This window comes from Notechis scutatus, chromosome 15, assembly GCF_049901735.1.
Source record: "Notechis scutatus isolate UNSWTSFEM ecotype Mainland chromosome 15, rNotScu1.2, whole genome shotgun sequence".
In the NCBI taxonomy this organism is placed as follows: Eukaryota; Metazoa; Chordata; class Lepidosauria; order Squamata; family Elapidae; genus Notechis; species Notechis scutatus.
Window position 1 is genome coordinate 7,307,700 of NC_142023.1, and position 16,539 is coordinate 7,324,238.

The 16,539-nt window shown below is 44.2% G+C and overlaps 1 protein-coding gene across 5 annotated transcripts; it reads left to right on the forward strand.

The window, feature by feature from the left end:
• Nucleotides 1-301: 301 nt before the first annotated feature.
• On the forward strand, nt 302-14,124 carry MIGA2 (mitoguardin 2). Of its 5 annotated transcripts, none has more exons than XM_026689943.2 (16): nt 302-421; nt 1,648-1,847; nt 2,866-3,076; nt 4,024-4,136; nt 6,201-6,321; nt 6,471-6,604; nt 6,903-7,017; nt 8,456-8,559; nt 8,879-8,994; nt 9,454-9,526; nt 9,949-10,035; nt 10,335-10,433; nt 10,978-11,112; nt 11,279-11,332; nt 12,209-12,325; nt 12,833-14,124. In XM_026689943.2, the coding sequence occupies exons 2-16, from the start codon at nt 1,752-1,754 to the stop codon at nt 13,031-13,033; spliced, it is 1,776 nt and encodes a 591-aa protein (XP_026545728.2). In that variant the 5' UTR covers nt 302-421; nt 1,648-1,751; the 3' UTR covers nt 13,034-14,124. The 5 variants fall into 5 exon arrangements, with proteins under 5 accessions (XP_026545728.2, XP_026545729.2, XP_026545727.2 ...); XM_026689944.2 differs by having other exon boundaries at nt 302-373; XM_026689942.2 differs by having other exon boundaries at nt 302-724; nt 12,833-13,924.
• Nucleotides 14,125-16,539: the final 2,415 nt, after the last annotated feature.

Here is a 16,539-nt window from a genome sequence, read left to right on the forward strand (position 1 = left end):
ATAACCTCTTAGACAAGTGCAGAAGGCATTGTCCCTTTAAGAAGAGCCCCGCCCCTCCGCTTTCCACGTCGCGCCGGAGCCAATCAGCTCTAAAGCCACGCCTCCTTTTCCCATTGGGAAACAAGGACGCCGCTCTGGTTGCTCAACCGCACAAGATTGTCTTGCGGTAAGTAAGGTAAAGCGACCGAAGGGTGGCTATTGGTCCGCTGTGAGACGGGGTGCCGTTTCAATTGGCTGAGACGTCTGCCAGTCTGCGGTCTCACTTCGGCGCTCCGCCCCCTGGGCGGAGATTAGACAAGCTAGACTGCGCGGCTGCGATCGAACCGGGAAGGAGACCCTGTCCTTCTGCAGCCATGGCGAGCGGAGCGGTATGGTGAGAGCTCCCCCCAATTTGGAGAATGGTATTGGCTACCTGGCTTAGGTCAGACGGGCGGCGGACTCTTCCATTATGGGTTGTGGGGGGGTTGTAACGTTTTAAGATGACTTTTTTCTTGCATAGCCGGCTTTCTACCGGAGCTGGGAAAGTGAATCTCTCCCATACAGGCGCCTTGCGTTGTGTTACAACTGCTTCCCCTGCCATAATTGATGCGCACCCGGCGGGTTTGCTGACAAGGGTAGTAGCAAAAGTGCAAGGTGTGCAAAACACACGCACCAGCCGGTTTCGCGTGTGCAAGCCCTCTCGCCCCCGTCTCCTAGAAAGCCGAGCTCGGTGCATGCTAATCAGGTGCGTCTCTGAGAAAAGAAGAAGAAAAAAAGGAAAAGTGCTTAGCTGGGGAAATGAAGAGTAGAGCTGTCAGGTTCAGGAGCAGTCTACCTGGAATGCCATTTTGTTGTTGTTGTTGCATGAATTGGATGCTTCAAGCCTGGCTTTGCAAGGAAACGTCTTTTAAGCTCACCTGTTTGCCTGGGGCTTCTCAGCCAGAAGGGACAGCAGAAAAAAAAACACCTGAATAAAAATGTTCTGGAGGAAAAATCCTAAACCAGAAAAATTATGGTATTTGAGTGGCAGTTTTGTATCAAAAACTTCCTTTGGGTTACAGCAAGCTTCACTTTATCAGTTTGGAGGAACTGGCTGGACCGGAATTTTGTAATCAGGGAGCAAACCAGAAACTTTCTCAAAAGTCACGGCTAATTACGTTCAAAATGATTTTTATCCATATTGCGCATAAAACACCCCATTCTGAGCCACAGGGAATTGTTGAAATGGCCCATTTCAAACTGGGATACTGTGAGAATTAAGACATTTTGCAGGAGGAAGGGGTATTGGATATCTTCGCTGCCTTGAGTTATTTGTAAAAGTACTAAAGGCAGGATGCAAATATACACAAAAGTAAATAAAATTGAGTTGGGTGACCTGATGTACGACTGCCGCAACTTAGGGCCGTGATGGGCAGGCTCGTCGTAAGTCAAGAACCAACTGGAATGAGACGGATCTCTCATACAACCAGAAACCCTGCTGGTTTTCTTCTGGGGTTTCTGTAAAACGTTGTAAATAAATCTTCATCCAACGGGGTTTGTCCTGAACTTTTAACAATTAACCTGATCCAACATTTTCGTTCTTCTGGTTCTCCAGTTTTGTGTCTTCTTCCTCTTTGAGTTTTCCACCATTTTTCCAACTGTTTTTTTTGTTTTTGGCCTCTGCTCCAGGAAATAGATGCACTTTCGGAGGCTGATGGTGGGATCCTGCGTGACGCTGGACTGCTGTATGAACAGCACAACCTCTCTGGCGACAACCCAAGCCCATTTCCAACATGGCGTTTCAGAGGATGGAGGGCATGTCCATTATCCGGGCTTTGGCCATGACCGTTGCGGAGATCCCCGTCTTCCTTTACACCACGTTTGGACAGGTAAAAGACCTGAAGGCTATAACAGAGAATTGACATATTTGATTATTAATGTTTTAACTGCAAGTAGAATTGTATTTGCTCAAAATTGGAAAAAACGAGAAAATTCCGATAGAGGAGGAGGTGATCAAGAAAATAATGGAAGGTGCAGAAATGAGTAGATTAACGTTAGCAATTAGAGAGCAAGAAGAAAAAGAATATTTTTAAGATATGGAATTTCTTTTACCAATGGTTAGATAGAAAAGTAGGAAATTGAAGTACAATACAATAGCAATGATATGATATAATTGATTATTATAGAGTGAATTAAAATATGAATTAAAATTAGTAAGAACTGAGATTTGCTCTAAAGGATAATGTGGATCTGAAATTAAAATCTAATGATGATGTAATAATAATATAATACGACATGGAAAGTTGATTAATATAATGTGAATGTAAACTTAATCTAAGAGGAAAAGACTATGGATATTGTGCACAAGAAATATGTGCTAACCGACGCACTGTATAATTGAAAGGTTTTATTTGTTGTTTTATGTTTGTGGTTAAAAATGAAAACAACTTTATTAAAAAAAGAAAGGACAGGTAAAACACATTTAGGGTGAGAAGTGTGATAGGTGAGCCTAGATCAGGGGTCAGCAACCTTCAACACTCAAAAGAGCCATTTGGAAACACTGGGAGGAACACACAAAACCTGGGTGGGTGTGGCCAACTCAATGCCACTCCCACCCAGTCATATGACACACACCTGCCTACCATACCTACTCAGGTTTTGTGGCTCACGGTGTTTTCTGTGGGAAATGGGTCTCTCTCCCTCCCATTTCTGCTTTTTGTATTTTACCTTCTCAGGTGTGGCGAGGAGTGACTGGGAGGGGAGGGCGGGATCAGCCAGCGTTGGGATCACCCAACAGGGAGCCACAGCAGAGGGCCCAAAGAGCCGCATGAGGCTCCAGAGCCGCGGGTTGCTGACACCCGGCCTAGATGCTAAAGTTGCCTTGTTTTACTTTTCCGGCTCTTCAAGTCGGCCTTCTCTGCGTTGAGGGTCACCCCCGGTCTACGGAAAGTGCTCTTTGCCACGGCTCTCGGGACGGTGGCTTTGGCCTTGACGGCGCACCAGTTAAAGCGGCGACGGCGACGGAAGAAACAGATCGCTCCAGAGAAGTCCAACGCCAAGCCTCTGGTGGCTCCAGTGCCCATCTTGCCCACCTGCCGGGTTTCCTCCGTGAAGAAAGGTGATGACGGTCAAAGCTTTTTGGCCAGGCATATTTTTGAACATGTTGGCTAACCTAGCAGGTGGCAGGTGCCATCTATAAAGCATTTTACATAAGTTTTCTTCATACAAAGGTGCCATTGTTCATTTATAATTTCTTCCCCACATATATTTTGCCATTTCTCTAGTTCTATATCACGCGCAAAGTGTTTTGGGCCCCGTATCGTGGTTTCTTCTACTTGTTCATCTTCCATTTTCGAATTGAGCTGAAAGTTATATAGTTTTCTTCATCGGTTTTTCACTGGAGTTCAACAATATCCGATCGAAGATTGTCTGTTCTTTATAAAAGCTATACATTTTCGCATCTTTAGTCGATTGTATTTGCAGTCGAGGCCACCATGATAATTCAACTTCCTGGTCTTCAAGATCTTGTTTAGATTTTTAGTTTCCCTTCGGAATTCAAAATACCTTTATGGGTCTACATTTTCTCAAACGTCACCAGATTTGGATGAACAAACGCTTCCATCGTTGAAAGCCACCCTGGTTTTTTTTTATTGATTGATTGTAAAGATTTTTTTAACACGCATTGGTAAATTTATTTCTTATTCCTTTCTTTATTCACTTCTCTCCCACCTTTATTATTTTTATAAGTGGCAAATATGGCTGTTCCTCCTATTTTCCATGAAACAACAACTTTGTGAGACATTGGGAGAGAATGAGTAGCCCAAAGTCACTCAGCCGGCTTTCGTACCTAGGGCAGGACTAGAACTCACGCTCGCCTGGTGGTGGGTTCATAGTCACCCAGCTGGCTTCTGTCCCTTAGGTGGGACTAGAATTCACCATCCCTGCATTGATCGGCTGAAAGTCACCCAGTCGGCTTTCATGCCTAAGGCAGGCCTAGCGTTGTGCACTGCAAACTTATTTTTTTCTCTCTCTCTCTCATTTTCTTGCATTTTTTCCTAATTTCAGGTTATTCCGGCCGTCGACTGCAAAGCCCCAGCAGCAAAAGCAATGACACCCTCAGTGGGATCTCCTCCCTGGAACCCAGCAAGCATTCCAGCTCTTCGCACAGCCTGGCCTCCGTAAGAGATGCTTGGGGGAGGGGTCTTTCAGACCCACCTGGGAGGGGGAGGGTGGGGGAAGAAGCAGCTGTGACAGGTAGTCCTTCCTACAGTTCACTTAGTGACCAAAAGCCACAACTTCGTCTTTAGATTTACAACAGTTGCAGCATCCCCAGGGTCAAAATTCAAAACACTTGGCAACTGGCATGTACTTATGCCTGCTGCAGTGTCCCAGGGTATATGTGTGTGTGTGTGTGTCAGGTGATCGATCCCCTTTTTCAAAATCAACAGGGAAGGCCAGATTCACTCAACAACCTTGTGACTAACTTAACAACTGCAGGGAATTCACTCAACAAGAAAATTCATAAAATGGGACAAAGTTTGAGAAGCGTCAACGATTAGCCAACAGAAATTTGAGGCACAATTGTTGTACGTCGAGGGATCCCTGAAGGCGATGACGCATGCGTGTTTTGTGCCACAGCCTTTAGCTAAAAATACTTCCTCTGCTGCGAGAAAATTGTGAGTGGAAGATAATTGCAAGTGTTTTGGAATAGTTCAAGATAGGGAGTATTTTTGCCCCGTGGCTATTTATACCCGGATCCGGTGCAGGATAAATACAGTGGCATTCCTTCTTCTATAAACATCTGTCGAATTACAGGCTGTTCTGTCTGCAGAAAAAAAAACATGTTTGGAAAAGGCAAAGAAATGCGTGGAGTCCTCAACTTACGACACCCTCCCCCCCCAAAAAAATTCTGTTGCTAAGCTAGACATTCCTTAGCTGAGTTTTGCCCCGTTTTATGAACATCACAAATACGAGCCCGTTGCCAAGCGCCCGAATTTTGATTACGTGACTGAGGGGATGCTGCAAGCCGTAAGTGTGAAAAATGGACATAAGTGCAAAACAGCCCTGTCCCTTTTTTTCAGGGCCACTGTTGTAACTTTGGCCACTAAAACAAACGGTTGTACGCCGAGGACTACCTGTAATCAGGTGGAACTGAGAAACAGCTGAATACCAATTCATGTTACGATAGAGCAGTGGTTTGAAGGTAACATTAGAATCCTAGAAGGGCTGGGACTTTGGAGGTCATCCATCTCCACCCCAAGCGCTTAACCAGATAAGCAGAGGTGAAAAATTGTCAGTGGCAAGGATCACGATGAGAGGGGAAGGTCAGATCGAAGGCAATCACGATGCAACATTTTCCTGCAATTTTTTTGAAGCGCCCTCTCCCCCCACTTCAAAACAGCCATCATTGATTGGCTGGAACTGAGAGGAAATAAGATTTTAAGCTAGCGGGAATCAGACAGCACCAGAAAACCATTGCAAAATATAACCTAAGACTTGCTGTAATTAAATTCAGGTTTAATGCCCTCATAACTCTAGCTGTGGTACATTGGTGCTAAAATATTCGAAGGGTAACATGGAATTTATTTGGGGAATGCTCTGTTCTGGCTAACCCGTAATATGCAGTCTTTGGTTTTTGACTAATTGCTTAACTGGGACTTCAGCCTGTTTGTGAGTCACTGCGATACTTGACCTCTAGCACAAATTTTTGTGGCCTTGGTTAGTTGACCTCTTCACCAGTGCTTGCTTGCTGTACCTGAGATTCAAGTGGAGAGGCTGTATTTTGGTCCTGTAGCTTGGAAAAAATCACCTGTATTTTTTATTTCTGTTTTTTTAAGCTTACTGCCTGCTGTTTTAAGTAAAGAAGGCAGGATGGGCATTTTAAAAACTGCATTCAAATGCTTACACGCCTATTTTCTCTTCTTCCAACACAATCCCTGCCTTCTCTCGGTTTAAAGGGCAGCTCAAGTTGGCTTTTCAAAAGATTGAAAGGTCGTTTCTTGGGTTAAACATTTTCCCAAGAGTTCTCTCCCTGAAAATTTCAATTTTATGTGGTCACAGGGTTGTTGTAGGGAAATTAGGAAGGAGTATAAGGTATATTCAGTGCCTTGAGTTATTTGTAATAATAATAATAAGGCAGGATACAAATAAGTACTGTTTGAGAGCACTTACTGGAACATTTGAGGGGATTGACAGATGATAATAATCCTGTTTTCATGGGATTTTGCTGGTTCTCATTCTAGATGGCAGTTGTGAATTCTCCCAGCCCCACCCCTGCTGCTGCACCCCCCTGGGAAGCCCACATGGGAGGAGAAGACCCTGGTGCTGCTGGAGACTGCAGTGCAGAAAACCTCTATTTTCAAGGTAAAAGTGTTGCCAGCCAGCATGGGTGGCCTTCAACTCCCAGAATCCCCCAGCCCAACAGGCATCAGCTTAGTGGGACGCTGGGTGCCAAGAGGAGAGGCCCACATCTAGTTGTTGCTGGTCATTTGGGGGTCTCTCTTCCTTGGCAGGCATGGAGCTGTTTGAAGAGGCCCTGCAGAAGTGGGAGCAGGCCCTGACCGCCCGTCAGAAGGACCCCTACAGCCTCTCTGCCTCTTGGGTTGTCCCCAAAGAGGAAGAGCTGCTGCCTGAAGATCTCTGTGAGGTACAGACCCTCCAAAAAATGTGGGTCTCCTGCAAAACATCCAGGAGATGCTGCCCCATAGCTGGTAAAATCTAGGTTCCCCTTAGAGGTGACTCCATGGATACAATCCGCAAGTTTATTTTCAGGATCATTTCCTGGCAGACTGTCTAGGTAAACCATTCAGGAATGGCAACCAAGAGGAGCGAATTCTACTTTTCTTGCAAAGCTACGTTAACAGAGGCTTAAGAACTCCCATTCAGGATTTTGGTTCCGGAAGGCCACTGAAGCCTCATTTTAGGTCTGCCTGTTTTTGCCACAGGAATCTCAGAAAAAAGAATTTGCAGACAAGCTGGAATTGCTCCTGTACCGGGCGTATAACCTGCAGGAGGAGTTTGGATCCAGTCTGTCGGCTGATAACATGTTGCTCGATTTAGGTGAGGAGCTGGTTTGCTAATTCTGGGAGAAACTGGGCTTGTTCTAAGTCAAGATCAAGGGGGTCTCCAAAGCTGGCAACTTGAAGACTTGTGGACTTCAACTTCCAGAATTCCTTAGCCAGTTTAATAAAGGAGAATCTTCGTAGCTTGGGGGTTGACAGGAGGGGTCCTTGGGGCTCTCTGAGTTTGCTTATTTTCTTTCAGACGCTTCATTACCCAACTAGGTAACATCATCAGTGCTAGTAAGGAGAGCTATTTGCTGTCAGTTTATATTCTGGTGTCTTGGCTGTCTGTGTGGGTGGATAGGGGGTCAGAGATTCTTTGGCTGGGCTGTTTACTATTTTTTTTAATATTTATATTTACATACAATAAATCCATTCCATTTCAATCATGTGTCAATTAGGTACATATTTCATATGCTTGCAATTAATAATAATACTCTTCTTGTCAATATAACAATAATCACATTGCCATATAAGTAATATCCAATATATCTATTTCACAAGCTTCTCTTGTTGCTTTATAAATACATCTAGTCCATTTTAATTTAATTTATTCTCTGTAACCATTGGTAAGACAAATCCCATACCATGTAATATGCAAATTTTTCTTTTTCTTTAATTTCTAATGTTAATCTCTTTTTCTTTAATTCCCAATGTTAATCCTTTCATTTCTGCACATTCAAATATTTTTTCAATTACTTTTCCCTCTGTCAGTATCTTATCACTTTTCCAATTGGTTGGGCTATTTACTGGTGGCTCTTTGGCAGTTCCTTGATTGGGGGGTTGTTTACTTGATTTGTTGCTCTGATGTTAACCTTGGAGTTAATCTATGCTGATCTGGGTGCTGATTGCTGGTGGAGAGGTGCTTGGGTCTTTAATTAGCCATCAATGGACACATAGAATAGCTACAGATTATGCAAAAGAGACAATCACCCAACCCAAAAAGGAACAAAAAAAAGACTCCAGCACTGTTCCACCAGCAATCAGCACCCAGATCAGCATAGATAACTTCAAGGTCAGACCAACACTCAAGAACTAAACAATACCCCAACCAACAAAGTGCCAAAGAGCCAACCATAAACAGCCTAACCAAAGAATCTCTGAAGACCTCCCCTACCCACACAGACTGGGCAAGCCCCCAGAATATAAACTGAGAACAAACCCCACTCCTTACTAGCACTGATGATGTTACCTAGTTCAGGTAAAGGAACATATGCAAGAAAACAAGCAAGCTCAAAGATCACCTTTCACTCTTACGTTAACAATTTTATGTCAACCATTTTATTTCCATTGTATTTTATTTGCACTGAGATGGTTTCTAAAATGGTTGGTTTGTGTTTCAGGAGGATGGCTGTTGTATTCCTGGTTTTATGCTGCCGGTGACCCAAATAAACCACCGTTACACCTCAAAAAAAATTTCTTCTCCTCTTTCTTAGAGCAAACTCTGATGTTCCCGCTGACCGAAGAGTCTCTAAGGCGTCAACAAGATGATGAGGAAGATAGTGTGACCTCTGAGGAATCCTTTTTCTCTGCCGCGGAGGTAATTTGAACCCTGCACCTTGTTTTTCCTTGTTTACTTATTATATTTCTATGGCTGTCCATTTCTTAGAACGATGTGGCTCTTAAATGGCCGGAAATTTCCTGGAAAACATGACATCTTGTATATCAATATTCAAGGTTGAAGTTTCCGAGCAGTCTCCTAGGACTGCCCCAATTGAAAAGTCTTAAGATCTTTGTAGGCAAGGCTACAAATATCAGGCTTGTTTTTGCTTGGTTTCTAATTGTGATATGTTTTTGATGAGCCTCTCGGGGGGCCTCTAATGTTTTAAGAAATCTCATGGTTTCTGCTTTTCTCTCAGATCTTTGACTCCCTGGAAATGGAGAAGATGCCATACACGCCTTCTAGGCCAGCGGTTGCCTATCAGGAAGCATTGCAGCTGGTGAAGGATGGGTTGGTTTTATGCAGGACCTTTCGGTGAGCTTGGGGCAGGTGGGCCTTAGGATATTTCTCTTCCCCTGGTAGCAATCAAGGTCATCATGGATCTGATGGACTTTTGGGTTTTCATGGAGAGATTTTAGCTTGTTGCTTATTCTTACTCCTTATGCCAAACTGAATGTAGCCAACACAACTTTCGTTAGTTAGACACTTCCAGATGTATCAAGGGCATGGTTTTCAGAGTTCCTAGTTGTTGGTTCTATAGGTAAGAGAATTGTGGGAGTTGAAATCCTGAGATATTTGGAGGATGCTGAAATCACAGTTCTCAGAGTTCCTGATTCTCCTGGATCCCAGGAGTATGTGGGTGAAGCTGAGATTCCTTGGCTTTCATCTTTCAGGAGTTGTAATCACAAGGTTGGGAGGGCATCAGGTTGGGAAAGCTGGTCCAGATGTTATCTATTCTCCTCACCCTACCCCGCAAACTTTCTCCTCTTCCAGCACAGAGCTTTTGGGGTGCTGCAGTGATGATGATTTCCTGGCAAAGCTTCACTGCATCAGACAAGCTTTTAAGGTGGGTGCTCTGGAGATCTTGGAAGTTAGTCCTCTCTTGAGGCTGATCTTATCTGGAGACGTTGAAACTGTTTTCCTCTGGAGATCTTGAAGGTAGCCCTCTCTCTTGATGCTTGTTTGCTCTGGAGACCTCAAAGCTGGTCTTCTCTAGAAATGTTGAAGCTGGTTCTCCCATGAAGCTAGTTGTCCCTCAAGGTTTGGCGCCAGCCTTGGTGCCTGTTCTTTCTGGAGTCCCTGAATCTGAGGAATGGCCATTTGGGAGTGGAAGGATGTTGTCTTTACGGCTGTACCTGGTCCAGAAAGAATTGGCTTGGGTGCAAGTCCCTGTGGAGCTCTCTGTGGGTACATACGAAGCCTCCGAAGTGCTGAACTTCAACTCCCATCCAAGGCACCGTGGTTTCTAATGGGTTGATCTCTTCACAGGAGCTCTTGATGGTGGACAACAACCAGACGTTTTTTGGGGAGGTGGGTAAACGGATGGTGATGGGGCTGATGACCAAGGCTGAGAAGGTAAGGGCCAACTATGAAAGGGTTGTGTGATTGTGCTGAGAGGAGACTACATGGGCCTCCAAGGAGGTGGGTTGGAACCTACCACAGGGTCTGCTCAGTGTGGCGTGACAACTGTTTTTGCAGTAACATCTTGAGATCTTCTAGTGGTTTACAAAGACCTAAGTCTTTGGGAGATCAGCCAAACTAGATCTGAGGGAACCTCTGGACTTCATGGAACTGACTGAGAAGCAACAAGGAAGTCTGGCTGGTTTCACCTGCTGAGTTTTGGGTTGTTTTCCTCTGGTTTTCTGCTCTTCCAGAACACAAAGGGTTTCCTTGAAAGCTACGGTGAGATGCTGCACTACACACGGAGACAGGAGACTTGGCCAACTACGCAGAAGGAACTGGAAGGGCGAGGGGTAAGTGTCGGGCTTCTGACAGGGACCTTGTCTTCTCTCTGGTCCTGCTCAAAGGAACCACGGGGATTTAATTGGAAGTTCTGTAATACTCCTGCATCTGTTTTGAAAAAAAAATTATACAAGACAGCCGTGGCTTAGGTTTAGGCAGCATAAGGAACCAGAGCTTCTGGCATCGGCTGGACTCACACCAGACAACTGTGGTCACTAAATGAGGACTCCCAGTAGTACTGAGACAGGGCCTTTCTGGTGGTGGCATCCCAGATTGACTTGATCAGAATTCTTTGTCCTTTTGAAACGTTCACGGGCAAAATCTTCTGTCTCCATCCAGCTTTGGGGTCAGCTTTGTCACCAGTTCATTCACCCCAACTTCATCAAGACAACACCCCCCCCCCCAAAAAATAGTCCAAGATGTTGGGGGGCGGGCGCTATAATGATATGATGAATCAAACTAGGACCGGTTGGATCCTGGAGGTGGCAGAATGAGGGAGGTTTTGCTGCGATTTGGGTGAATAAACCTGGACCGTCTCTTTTGTCCGCCTCTCAGGTGGTTTGCATGAATTTCTTCGATGTCGCCTTGGATTTCATCCTCATGGATGCTTTCGAAGATCTGGAGAACCCGCCGTCCTCAGTTGTGGCCATCCTGCATAACCGCTGGCTCTCGGACAGCTTCAAGGAGACGGTGCATTTTCGGGGGGGGGGGGTGCGAGGAGAGGGGGTGGGTGGGAGCCCAACGCTGAGTTCCCAGTTCATGGCTGTATGTTGAGGACTGCCTCTCTTAGTGGCTCTTACGGGAAAGGCGAACTCAATTTATAGACGGGAGGCAAAATAATCTGTTTTCATTTCAGGCTCTCGCCACCGCTTGCTGGTCAGTTTTGAAGGCAAAGAGGCGGCTCCTGATGGTATGTGAGAATGAGGGAGAGGACGGGAGGGGCCCTTGGTGGTCATCTAGCCCAGGGGTCGCCAAACTTTGGGACCTCAGGGACCACCAAACTCATAATTTTAAATCCCGCGGACCGCTAATGTGAATTTTGACTTGATGACGTTTTCCCAGGGTCTCTGCAGAAAGCAGCAAAGACCCTGGGAAAATCCCCAAAAAAGTCTGCAGGAAAATCCCCCAACCTGTTTTCCTACCAATCAATCATTCTTTATTTGGGATGGCAGGATACCGCCTCCAGCTCCGTTCTCAGGGGGAGAGAGAGAGAGAGAGAGAGAGAGAGAGAGAGAGATTTTTGGCTTCATGCAAGGAAAGCAGCAGAAGTCTTTCTTTCTCTCCCCCAAACTCCACCAGAAATGAGTCTGACGGCACAGCGTCACGGAGCAGGATGCCTCATTTCTGGCGGAGTTTGGGGGAGAGAAAGAAAGACTTTTGCTGCTTTCCTTGCATGCAGCCAAAAGCAGAAGAAGAAAGAAGCGGAAAGAAGCAGCCCGGTGGCCAGGCGAGGCGTGTGGGATGAGTGGGGCAAGTTCCCCCCTCCGTCCTTTGCCCCCTCCCCTCACTATCTCATGTTGTTCGCAATGCAAGACGCAAGCCTTGTGTTCCCATGCAGCCTGGATTAATTGCTTTGCGGGGGACATTTCTCTGCGGAGCACCACAATTTTCTTGCAGACCACCTGTGGTCCCCGGGCACTGATCTAGCCTGCTCCTCAGTTCCTTGCAGGATCTGCTAAACTTAGTGCAGTTTTTGTGTGTGATATGTGTGGTTTTGTAATGTGTTTAATTTTTTAAATCAAAAGTGGCAACTGATCCATCTGTTCCTGCTCCGTTTCTGTTTCAGGTTCCGGATGGTTTTATTTCTCATTTTTACTCCGTATCGGAGCACGTCAGCCCTGTCCTGGCTTTTGGCTTCCTGGGGCCCAAACAACAGCTTTTTGAAGTCTGCAGCTTTTTCAAAGTAAGTGCTCTTTTAAAATCTCTCTCTCTCTCTCATGTCTCTCTGTCTGTCTGTCTGTCTATCTATCTTATCTATCCTCTCTCTCTCTCTCTCATATCTATCTATCTATCTATCTATCTATCTATCTATCTATCTATCTATCTATCTATCTATCCAGAAGAGTTTAAGATGGCAAAAGATATGCAGTCAGTTAAAGAGAAAAAAAATCCTTATGTGATTTTTGTTTGTAAATGGCTCGAAACCACAAAGTCCTGGCAGCTCATCCTTATCCCTCCTCCTCTCTTTCTTTTAATATGATGCGATGTGATACAGCCAGGAGATTGCCAGGATGAACAGTCTGCAAAAAACATGAAGCAAAAAAATTATATCTGTGGTCTACACATACATTTATAATATTTTATATTTGTATACCATGTTTTCATCCCCTCTGTGTTTTTATCAAAATGTGAACGTGCCGTAGAATAAATAAATAATCCTCCCTCTCTCTCTCTCGCTCTCTTTCTCCAGCACCAGATTTTGCAATATCTGAAAGACATGTTTGACCTGGACATTGTAAGGTATACAACAGTGAACTTATTAGCCGAAGACATCCTTCAGCTCTCACGCCGCCGCAGTGACATCCTGCTCAGCTACTTGGGAGTGGAGACCATTCCAGAGATCAATGGGACTCTGCAAAATGATGATGTTTCCTCCAGTAGCTTCAACTAAACCTCCTTGTTCAGACAAGACAGTTTGGAGCTTATGAATGGGTTTGTTTTCTCCTTTTTTGAGAGGAGACTGGCTTCTGTAGTTCGGAGGCTGAAGATGGACGGCAGCAAAACATTCTCTATTTGAATTGTCTAACTTAAAAGCAATTTTGAACGGTGGTTCTCCACCTTGGCAACTTTTAAGAGAAGTGGGCTTCAACTCCCAGAATTCTTCAGAATTCCCCAGCCAGAACAGAGAGTTCTGGGATTTGGTCCACCCACCTTAAAATCACCATGATTGAAAAACACCGATTTAAAGGCTGTTTAACAGCCCCAGATGTGTCCAGCGTTATCCAGGCGGGAAGGTTTTGCCAGTCAGCCATGCCTGTTTCTAGTTATTTAATACTTGCATAAATTGTGGCTGAGCCCCTGTCTAATATTCCTGTTGTGAGATTGGTGCACAAGGACACTTTATTCCCTGTGAAATTTGAACAGAAAGACAAGTGGGGGAGACTTGTAGAGACTTTTGCTCCTTTGATTTGGAAAATTCTGATTTAATTTTTTTTTAACTGAATTTATTTTATTGTTGTCTATATCGGCATTCTTCAACCTTGGCCACTTGAAGATGGGTGGACTTCAACTCCCAGAATTCCCCAGCTAGCATTGCTCTAAGATGTCTAGACTTCAACTTCTGGAATGCTCTAATCAGCATGCTGGCTGGAGCATTCTGGGAACTGAAGTCCACCTATCTTCAAGTGAAAAACACTGGTCTGTATGTACAGACAAACTTTTAATAACCTTTCTTTAAAGATTCTCGCATGTATGATGGTCTCAGATGGAAGACCCTCTGTGAAGGAGATGGATGAGGAAGGAACGAAGGAAGGGAAGGGAAAGGAAAGGAAAGTAAAGTAAAGGAAAGGAAGGAAGGAAGGAAGGAAAGGAAAGGAAAGGAAAGGAAAGGAAAGGAAAGAAGGAAAGGTAGGTTGGATCTCACTATGCCTTCTGATAAGGATCATGTATTTCAGTGAAGTCTTGCAAGAAATGTTTTACTCTAAACACCAATTGGCTTGAGAGCTTATCCACTTTAATAGATGAGATAAACTTCCAATTTTATTCTTGTCTCCGGCATCTTTGTAGCCATATTCCAAAAATCGGGAATTTTCTCTGTCAATCTGAATGTACCACCTTCTCCCAGCAATGGAGGGGAATTGAATTCAAAACTGCCTGACTGTAGATTTTGCAGAATTGAAGTCCTGCAAGCTCATAAATAAATATTTATTTATGAACTTGCAAAACTTCAATCCGTTAAAAATATATGTATTGATGAATTTCTCCATCAATCTGAAGGCACCTTCTTTCTCCCAAAGATGGCGGAATTGGAACACAAAATTCCCAACTTCCTGATTGTGGATTTTGCAGTATTGATGTTCTCAACTTGACCTTGTGGCATTTTGTTGGCCACGCATTCATTGATCCTGAATCAAGAAGAGGGATAGTGAGATGTAGTGATTGCATTAAAATGATCCTGAAATGCAGCATTTGGGGCCAGATTTGATGAAGTTTAAAAAAAAACCCAGTCTGCTTAGGGATGGTGGGATGCAATTTTGAGATAGTCTTACTTTAAGGGGTCAACTGAAACTCCCAAGCTTCCCATTGTAGCCCCCCTTGGGTGGGAGGACAAATGAAATCCCACTGGATAAGAATGTTCCATGTTGTAGATGCACTGAGATTTTTCAACAGGGTGGATTACGGTCTTTAGAGCAGTGTCTCTCAACCTTGGCAACTTTTAAGGTATAAGGACTTCAGCTCCCAGAATCTCCCAACCAGCATACCTATATTGGTTGGGGAATTCTGGAAGCTGAAGTCCACACGTCTTAAAAGTTGCCACGGTTGAGAGACATTATCTTAGACTGCTCATTACACTGGCTAAGGCACTTTTAAATCTCCTTTTAATTACTATTATTGAAGCAGTTGAGTTGACTTTCGAACAAGTCAACACTTTGAGGCTGAATTGTTGAGTTTTCCATACAACATGGACGAAAGAGTTTTTGCTCTTTTGCATCTTGGGTGTTTTAAGGGGAAATATTTTAACTTCATGGGTATTTCTTGCAACAAGTTCCAAAGGCAGCCTTTTATATCAACTCTATAACAAATTATAGTTTTGAATTGAGAAACTCTGAATGTTGAATGGGAATGCTGGAACTTAAATATTTGTGTTAAGTTTTAGCTTCTCTTGATTTGATCTGGCTGCCTGTTTTTCGATGAGACCTCATTTCGAACTATGGCAAGGAGATTAATCTCGCCCAAGAAAAAAACTCCCAATTTGCAAGGACAAATTCAAAAGTACAGTTTGGTGATTGCCACAGTTGTTTCCTTTTTTTAATTCTGAGGAGCAATGAAGAGTTTTTTGGAAGCATGAGAATGTATCCAGAATGTAGATCAAGTGTCATAATCATTCCTCCCAGATTTATACTGGTTTTGAACCCTGCTCCGAAGTTGAACGTTTGCTCCAAGGTGCCCCTTGCATTCCAACCCATACAAGTCATGGATTAACGGTCTTAAGAAAGCCATCAACTTTTCATGCAACTTTTTGTGGTGCCTAATTTACCCTGAAGGAATTCCCACGGAGTCCTCAGTTGTCGGGGTTTTTTCCTCCCCCAGTTTTGGACCTGGGATGGTGGGGTAATCTTATTTGTGGATGAAGATGGCTGTGGTAAATTGTGTGGTCTACATGAGCCTGCTCGGGCCTGTTGCTGGATGGAAAACCAAGATGGAAATCAGCTGATCAGATTGATCAGAATCTACCTGGATCAGTTCTGGGCTGGAAGATCAACTTTGTGTAACACAGAAATCAACTGATCAGGACTGATCAAAAACCCTGCCTCGCATCAACTCTGGGCATTTGGTGGCAACTTCTTGTACCCAAATCGACTGGCTCTTTTCGCTCACTTGGTGTGACAATTGACAAGGGATCTTGGCACTTTTTGAGTAGCCGGCAGAGTTCCCAACCATCATGGCTACCTTTTCCTTCAGATCTGGACATTTTCAGCCTGGGAAAAGTTGACTTTCCTGCCTGCAAATCAAAGGGTGGTGGAGAGATGGTGATTATGTCCTTGGATATTGCTAAATCTTAAACATCATGTGTCCATGGGAAGTTGTGGGGGTGGGTGGGAGGGAGAGCAATATTCTGGGAACTATATAGTTCATCAACATCTAAAGCAGTTTTGCTCAGACTCGCCATCATTTAAGATGTACGGATTTTAACTCCCAGAATTCTGTAGTCAGTTTGCTGGCTTGGAGAATTCCAGGAGTTAAAATCCACAGATCTTAAATGATGGCAAGGTTGAGCAAGTGTGATCTAAAGCCCCGGAAACCCCTTCCTTTTTGTTAAAAGAAGAGGAAACTTCAATTTCAGAGAATATTACCGGAATATTACGTGGAAGGAGTTGAATGGAATTTTGTGCCTCATTATTTTGGTTGTTTGGACTTTATTTCTCTCCCCCTTTCCGCGATGTTCTTATGCTTCTC